This window comes from Tenrec ecaudatus, chromosome 4 (assembly GCF_050624435.1).
Source record: "Tenrec ecaudatus isolate mTenEca1 chromosome 4, mTenEca1.hap1, whole genome shotgun sequence".
NCBI lineage: Eukaryota > Metazoa > Chordata > Mammalia > Afrosoricida > Tenrecidae > Tenrec > Tenrec ecaudatus.
In genome coordinates, this window is record NC_134533.1 from 20115981 (window position 1) to 20125459 (window position 9479).

General features: G+C 35.0%; 1 protein-coding gene across 1 annotated transcript; it reads right to left on the reverse strand.

Moving 5' to 3' along the window:
* Positions 1-5095: 5095 nt before the first annotated feature.
* Positions 5096-6064, reverse strand: LOC142445718 (olfactory receptor 10AG1-like; the record flags this gene model as incomplete). The annotated part of the gene is made up of 1 exon (XM_075547649.1): positions 5096-6064. A coding segment is annotated over one exon (969 nt), but the record flags the coding sequence as incomplete, so codon positions are not given.
* Between the last annotated feature and the right edge of the window lie 3415 nt (positions 6065-9479).

Genomic DNA, 9479 nt, shown 5'->3' on the forward strand with positions numbered 1-9479 from the left:
AACCGTCAGGGATTATGTTGGTCCATAATACCTCACAATTGGATTTAAGTGAGTTTATCAATTGGTGTTGAAAAATATATTGCCAATGGATAAAGCCGTGGTGTTGAAAAATTCTACTATGCAATTTCTGAAGTTGTTTCTATCACTACAGCCATATTTGCCAACTAACAGTCACCTTCATTTCCAAATTATATATCCCAAACATCAGTAATTATTAATTTACATCATTCAATTTCATAATGCAGAAGGTGGTATAAATATTCAATTTCATCTTCCTTGGCCTTTAAGTTTAATAATAGTTGTAACAAAAGATATTCTTTGTAGGAGTATCTATATTATCCTATAATAGTGTTGTACTTCAGGTTAAATCATAAAATGTTGCTTTAAAACAATGAATAGAAGGACAAACTTCTTTAACTTATCATTTCTAACATGTAGAACATGAGTTTTGGATTCAAAATTGCAGTTCCAAGTCAATTTCAGTTCACTACTGCTTAGAATATTGATCTTCATGCAGTCCATTTCATTCTGTTAATTTATAATTTTCCTGGATTGATTCTTATTAATAGCTGTTTACAACTGTTTTCTGGACATTTTCAGTGATACCATTTCAAAAACTGAAAGTCCTAAAAGTTTTACTCCATAGCTATCTGGGGCCATTTCAACTTGGAGGACACAGTGCTTTTTTGATGGTCTTTTAAGTACTTCCAGTCTGATGGTCTGTTTTTCAACACTATAAAACATACAGAGCCCCACTGTATTCATAAGATTTTCCTTGGCCAATTTTTGGGGGTGTCAGAAATGGATCACCATGTCCGTATTCATACTTACCATTAGTTTGATACTTGTGCAGCTTGGTGCCTCTGTTGGAATTTTAAATACCGTTGGCATAGCTTCCAGCATAATAGCAAACCACAAGTCATTTCAGTATGACAGAGAAGAGACAAGGATGGCTACACATATACACATTAATGAACAGAATACACAGAAATCAAATTAACTATGGTTGTGGATAAGACCTCGGGGATGCTAAATTTTAATAGTCAAAATAAGGCCATGGGTCAATTGTGGAAGAGATTATCAATAGTTCATGGGAAAATTCAAGTCTAAGCTGATTAAAATTTAAACGGACCATATTATCTTGATTGAAAGGGAGGACAATAAATCAATGAATCAATTAATAAATAAATCCACTGGAGTTAAAATATAACCCATAGGATATAGCACCAAAATTTATTTAACATCCTAAGAATTGAGAGGATGCATTGAACACTGATGATCATACTCATCCTAATTGTGCAACGACCTCATACATTAAGAACACAAAAAATCATGAAAAACACAAGGTAAAAGAACACAATGAATGTCCAAAGAGTCTGAAGTTAGTCTTAGAAAACAAAGAAGCTAAATTAAATGGAAGAAATGATAAGGTAAAAAAGCTGAAGAGAGTGACTAAAAGATTAAATCTTTAAAACAATGTGGGCAAAGAATTTGAATTAGAGTACTCATGGATGACTTAAAATATGCTGAAGCCTAAATCTTGCTTGTTGAAAGCAACAGGATAAGCACTCACTAATGGAGATCAAAAGAGACAAACTTCAATATGTGTTACATCTCAACATCAGACAACAAAATTCTCACCACTCAACCAATAAGCAACCTCACAATAAATACAGAACTTATTGAAACTGCCAAGGTTTCCATGCAAAGATGAAGTTCATGTTATCAGAAATCAACTACCGGCATGTATCGGATTGGGGAAATTTTCCACAAAAAGAACTCTACTGAAGAAGCAAAGATGTGACGAAGATGTAATTGAACCAAGTCATGTTATTTTCTGTCATTTCCTATGCATGACAAAGATAAGCATTGAAGGAGAAAGACAAGAGTATTGATACATTTAAAGTATGCGTTGGTGAAGAATATTAAATATATCACCGATTGCCAGAAAACACATAATTCTGTGTTGGAAAAATAACACGCAGAAAATTCTTTAGTACCAAGTGTGGTGATACTTTGCCTCTCACACGTTGAACATGATATCAAGTGAGACTATTCCCTAGAGAAAGACATCATTCTTAGTAAAATAGATAATCAGGCAAAAAGGGGAAGACCCTCACCAGACAGAGAAACACCATGGCTGCAATGATAAATTCCAACATAGGAGCTGGTGGAAGAATGGCCATATATGGAGAGTCGTTATGAGGCAGAAACAAATGATGGGAACCTAACCAAGCAGCATGTATTAGATTTATTTAGATTCTGTATCAAGATTTATTTGGATGCTGTAGCACTTGGCTAAACCTTGAGTGTCTCAACCAACTCAAATTGGTTATCCTGAAGATCCATATCACAAAATCCAACATTAATCCCCAAGGAGATTTTAAAATATTATTGAAGCAGGTTTTCTTTATGGAGAATCTAGGGGAGGAAACATCAGAGTCCTTTCTCATTTAGATTGTTCTAAAAATTCAATTATTTTAAATGGTAATGCTGTAGTACCTGTTTCCCTTAGGTAATATCATGATAAACAGAAAAAAGATGGAAGCTTTCAAGGATTTCTTCTTGCTTGGAATCCAAGCTCAAGTAAGCAGCAATCAAGATACTAGAGGACACCGAGTATTTGGGTAAATCTGCTGCACAATATTTTTTTAAAGTATTGAAGAAAAGATGATGATTTTGACAAGTAAGGTGTGGCTGATCCAAGCTTAGTATTTTCTAATGCATAGCCACGTGAAAGTTGGACATTGAATAAAGAAGATGAAAGAAGAATAGATGAATTTGAATCATGGTGCTGGAGAAGGATATTCCAAGTAACATGGATTTCTGAAAGAGAAAACAAGTCTGTCTTGAGAGAAGTGCAGCTAGAATGCTCCTTAACACAAGAATGGGGAGACTTCATCTCAAGTGCTTTTTACCTGCTGTCCGAAGGGACCAGTGCCTGGAGAGGACATCATGATTGGTCAACTAGCAGGGCCATGAAAAAAGACAATCAACAAATAAGACCTTCCGCAGGAGATGGACACCGTGACTGCATCAATGGGCTCAAACATGAGAACAGTTGTGAGGATGGTGCAGCTCTGGACAGTAGCTCTGTAATACGTGGGCCACCATGAGGCGGAACCAACTTGACCGCACCCGACAACAACTATAGGTTCCAACCTCTTTGATAACATTTGATTTCAAAGAATTTTTCTTTTTTTTTCTTCCTTCCTTCCTTCCTCCCTCCCTCCCTCCCTTCCTTCCTTCTTTCCTTCCTTCCTTCCTTCCTTCCTTCCTTCCTTCCTTCCTTCCTTCCTTCCTTTCTTTCTTCTCCCTTTTCCACCCACAAATCTTTAGCTATTGTACTTGTCATTAATCTATTCAATTGTGATATTACCTATCTCAATTTTTTATATCTTATTTGCACCCTCTTATCTTCCTGTCTACCCATATATCCATTGACATGGTCTTGTATATTAATACTATTGCTGTTTAATTGCCTATGGTGTGGTGTTTATCATAGTTGAGTTTCTTTGTCTTCATTTGCCTTGCTCACGTTGTACTGGCTTTCTCCAATATTTTGTAATATTTGTCCTTTCATCACTATTAATAAGTGCTATTCTTCTAAGTAATAATCTCAGTTTTCTACCCCTCACATCTCTGGCAATCATCAAAAATGGTATTTTGTTTTGTCTCCGTGTAGGTCAATCTTGTTTTACTTTGTTTCATTTTCTTGTCCCATACAACATTTATATATGAGGCAGCTGATCATTGACAAAGATCAAAACCCATTTTATGTGGAAGAGAAAGCCTTTCAAAATCAAAATTGGCTTAGCAGTTGCTAATTAAAGTGCATTCATTAAAGAAACGAAATAGGCCAAAGCAAATAATTATAAGTCATAGTGTTAAATAGAATGATGAGATGAGTATTTGTGGTTAACAGTAGATGAATATGGTATTTTAATAAATTATGGAAACTTAATTAAAAAGAAAGCAGAAAAAGCTGCAGAGGACAATGATGGGGTCAAGTAACACCGTTCTGTAGTATCATGGGCTCTGGCTGGGTCTTCCTGAAGAGGGAGATAAGCTAACCCATGTTTTCTTTTTGAATATTGCTGCAGAAATCCCAAATGGGCTAGTGTATTACATTAGAAAACAGTGTTTTTAATGTTCATCAATGCTCTAAAATTTCCGATATTTTCAACAGTTTGAAGAAGAAACAGTACTCATTTATCCATTAATTACTTTAATTACCCACTCAACAATTGCTTGTTTTTAATCTGTAGTATTATCCTGGGTCTGTAGAATTAGAAGGAATGTTAGCAAATCTAAGTATGAGTATTGACACATAATGATTAATAAATAGAACTAATCTTATATATTTCTAAAAAATAATAAACCAAAAATGCTATTAACTTCCATTGTGTTCCATTTTCATAAAGTGTATATCATATTCTTATTTGTGCAACAAGGTTATTGTTTAAACAGGAATAGTAGAGGTAGATAAATTTTTCTAGGTTCAGGTCCAGGCACATTAAACTTCAAGTTAGTTCTTTGAAAGGACATCATAAGATGGAAATGAATAAATTGTGAACAAGAAAATATAGTAGCTCTTGAAATGTTTCCTACATAACTATATCACGTTAAAGAAAATAATAATTAACCTTATACTATTACCTTTTTAAAACTGTAGTGACATAAACAATAAAATATTCACAAATAGAATACTTTCTAAATACATAATCCCATTACACTGAATGTTGTGTAAACATTAGCATTTCTTTTAGATAAGTTACTCCATCACTGAACATAAACTCAATGCCTCTGAGGCAAAAAACAACAAACCTGACCTTCCATATGCAGTAGAAAACTTTGCTTTCTGGATATTTGCTTATTTCAATAAGTGAAATACATATGAAATTCATAAGTGAAGTTTATCTTAAAAACTTAAAAAAATTGTGTTTATGTGAATCATTACTTCAGGCAGCATACAGCTTTCAAACTTTGTCCATGTTCGCATACATAGGGAATTCATTTCTCTTTATGACTGTGCAATATATCACTGTGTGAGAATAGCACAAATGACCATTAAGGCAAACTTCCCAACATCATACTACTTTTTAAACAATAATTTTCTCAGTGCAGCAATAACATCCTTGTTCCTGAGACTGTATATCATGGGGTTGAATATTGGAGTCACAATGGTGTAGAAAAGGGAAATTACTTTGTCTGGTCCGGGGGAATGTAAGGATTTGGGTCTGAAATAAGTGATAGAGGCAGATCCAAAGAATAAAACCACAACCAGCAGGTGGGAGGAACAGGTGGAGAAGGCTTTAGTTCTTCCTGAGGCAGTTGGCAACTTCAGGATGGTGGACATGATTTTGCTGTAGGAGGCCAGGATCAGCATGAAAGGAACGGCAGCAATAAATATAACTATGATGTAAACAAATGTCTCATGAACAGCGGTGTCCCCACAGGCCAACTGAATAATTGGTGGAACATCACAGAAGAAGTGGTTAATTTGGTTTGAAGCACAAAAATCCAGAGAGAAAATCTGAGCTGTTTGTCCGATCTGGACTGGAATTCCAATGACCCAGGAGCCAACTGCTAGCTGGACACACGCCTTTTGGTTCATGACTAGAGGGTAGTGCAGAGGGTTACAGATGGCCACATAGCGGTCATAAGCCATCACAGCCAGGAGGAAGCACTCCGTGGCCCCCAGCACAAGAAAGAAGCAGAGCTGGGTGGCGCATTCCAGGAAAGAAATGCTTCTATTATGAGTCCAAAGATTCACAAGCATCCTGGGGATGATGACTGATACATAACAGATTTCCAATGAGGAAAAATTTGCCAGGAAAAAGTACATGGGCTTCTGTAAGGCAGGATCAAGTCTGGTTAATATGATGATGAGGCTATTCCCAACTATGATGATCATGTACATGAAGAAGAACGCTCCAAATAGAAAGCCTTGGAGATTTGAAAGGTCTGAGAATCCAAGCAGGACAAAGTGCACCCATGTGGAAGCATTACCCTCTGCTTTTTTGACTTCCGGCTTTACCTGTAGGAAAGGTGCAACCAGAAGAACAAGTTACTCTATGTTTTGGGCTTTTGCTATCTCACTTAGAATCTGGAGATGACATATGTTAGACTATTTTAAATTCCCTATAAGAACAGATTCTATACATGACAATTTATTCAAGATTATATTCAAACATTGCCCAATGACTCCATAAGACACATTTTTATAAGGTTTTACCAAAAGTGCCTTCTATTTATTTTTTTCTTAGTGATGAGCTATATGATTTTAAATTTTGCTGTCCTTGTTATCAATTAATAAAATATAAAAATCTTAAATTATCTTTAATGGTCCCAATTACTCCATTCTTTTCACTGGCATGGTTGCGTTATCTAAGTTCAATTATTTTCCAATATAATCAATTGAAAATTAATTTTTATCCAAATAAACATTCTGTATATCATCTATTAGAGTTGCATATATTGATATAAACTAGTGATTTACCTTTGGTATCACAGAGCCTTGTTTAGCTCTAACATACTGTATATCAAACTATTAAAATAGAAAACATTATATGATGTGCTAACTACTAAATGATATGGATTAGCATTTTATCATTATATCTGTATCGATATTTTAATGGAAGCTCTCTAAACTGAGATGTTAAAATTGTTATTTGGATTTTATAGTCAGGAAGGTGTTAAAAATAAGTAAGTCTAGAATTCATGATCAAGCAAACAATTTTAAGTAAAACACTGTCATCCTTTCCTTTATATGCTCCGGTTCAATATTATGGAAATTACCTTCCATTTTTCTTATATTTTCTTGAAACATTTACAGCCTTATTGACTGCTGTCCTTTAGCCAAACTCATTTGGTATAGTCAGTTTCTTCTCTTGCATAACATAGCATGCTGTACACACCTATGTTTGACTGTTATTATCAATCTTTATTAAGCAATTTTCTTCTTGATGCACCTACATATCTATAGCTTAGCACATCAAATATGTTCTTCTATGCAATGCATAGTATTTTGTTCAATGAAATATAATTGATTAGCATCCTATACTTTGATTTAACAGCCCCTTCAATATATTCTATAAATGCATAAAGTCCTAGGTGGTAAGGATGGGCCTACCTACACTACAGATAAAGAATATGACAATGCTTTTCTATGTGTGTGTGTGTTTCTTTTGCACGTTAAAGCATCATGTTCAGCTATTTCCCCTCGTAAATAAGTAGAATTTTCCCTCATTGATTCCTGTATTGATGAATAGATTGTCCATTATATGTTAATTATTTGAAAGTCAAAACAGATAGCTAATTATAGCTTGTTTTGTTGTTGTTAGTAGATTTTAACCTAATGGCAACCCCATGTATTTGGAGAAGAATTTCTCGGTACGGATCTTAATGCTCTGACCTTTGTGAGCACATTGCCTGACATAACTTCTGAAACACTTGAAATTATTTTCATACTGTCAGTTTTGGGCTAGCTTTCTAATGCTTAACTGTTTGCACGAATCGGAGACCAATCAATGGAGATTAACTTCTTGCAAAGAGGAGACTCCTCTATAAGAAGGGTACCCCTCAAAACCAGGATCTTTTCAAAGCTCTGTACTTAAGATGTCTGTTGTTGCTGTTGTTTTTATAAATCAACCTTCAAAGTATTCTACATTACAAGTAAGACATTGGTCAAATCTGAGATTCAATTCATGGAAACATTTTTCAAATTCATCTGTTTGGATGACTGATGACACCTCCTTTGTTTTTCTCTTCACCTCTTTTATGTCATCAAAGTGCTGTCCTTTTCTGTTTCTCTTCATTGGCAGAAACAAAAAGAAGTCTCACGGAGCAAGGCCAGGTGAGTCAGGTGCATGGGGCAAAAGAGACATGCTGGGTTTTGCCCAAAACTGGGGCACTGAGATGGCTACATGCGTGGGTGTGCTGTCAAGGTGGCAAAACTGGTCACCCATCCACAAAAATCAGGCCCTTTTTGTGGCACACTGTTAAGTAATCTTTTTAGAACCTCTAATAGCTTGATTTAACAGTCTGACTTGGAGGAGCAAACTTCAAACGCACTATCCCTCTTACATTGTGATAAGAGTTGTAAGAGCCCCCAGTAAAATGATTTTTAAAAGAAAAAAAAAGAACATAACAATCAACATCCTAATTTCCGATGCCTACTCTCCAGAACTATAAGATAATAAAATTTAGTTTTTATAGAAAACAAAACAAAACACAAAGAATCATCGGCTATCATGGGAAACCCTTTGTAAGTATACCTTCAAGGTATTCAGCCTGGTTCATGTCCTAGAGGAGACATAATGGGGACAGCAGGCTGCCAAAACGGGGCACTCAGAGGATTTACTGCTATTAGTGAAGGAAGTCAAGTAACCTATTTCTCTGCATCTGCAGTATTCGAGACAGAATAGTAAAGTAAGGACTTCCAAAACACTATCTTATAAATCTCTCCCAGCAAAAATACTACTGTAGGGAGTGTTAAAATGCTCTAACTCGGTGTCAAGAATCGTCAGAAACTGGTGGCCAGCAGGCAGTATTGCCAATATGACTTTAATTGTGTTAAACTACATAGCCTATACTTATTTTCCCTGCACCATTCTATAAAACTGTACCAAACACTGACCTCTGTAAGCCTAATGCATGCAAATGATGAGAGTTGTTTGTTGAATTTTTTCAACACTATGTATCTTTTGACTACACTTGATCTAATCAGAGTCTCCCAAATTGTTTCTCTATTACTGTGTCCAGTCTTTTCATAAACTCTTCTCTGAACCGGGGAATGCTCCCCTGTATTATGGTTCATTAATCAAGTAATATAGTGTACATTAAAAGAAACCTGAAACTCAGTGTAAGAAACAATTAGCATGAAAGAGCAACTATTGAACCTGAAAACTGGAAGCATGTGTTCTGATGTGTTCTAGTATCAAATACACTGAAACCTCACTTTTGCCCTCCATTTTTTCCTATACTGATTGTCAATGAATAGGCACTTCAATATAAGAATAATATGATTATTTAAATACAAACTGAATTTATCCTCTTTTTAGAAGTTACTATATTTATAACTCAAAAACAAAATAACTAGATATCCCTGATGGCATTTATATTTTTCTTCAAACACTCTATGTTCCTGGCCACTACATTATGTTTGGGGTAAAGGCAATGCTAACATTTACATTACAGAAGAAAATATTCCCGATTATTGCTAGAACCCAGAGCAAGTTCAAAGTTAAATACAAGATAAAATTAATATTATAAATTTGTGAATGATTTTCAGAGTATCTTGCCTTCCACAAGAAGGGTCTAATGATAAAATTGTAAAACATGCCATAATATCCCTAGTAATTTCAGATTTGCTTATCTTGGAACTTAACTCATATCACACAAATGATTATTTTGATTTTAGTGTAATACAAATCTACCGTACTTCTAAGAAGTCCTTTTACTACATGGTTAATTCT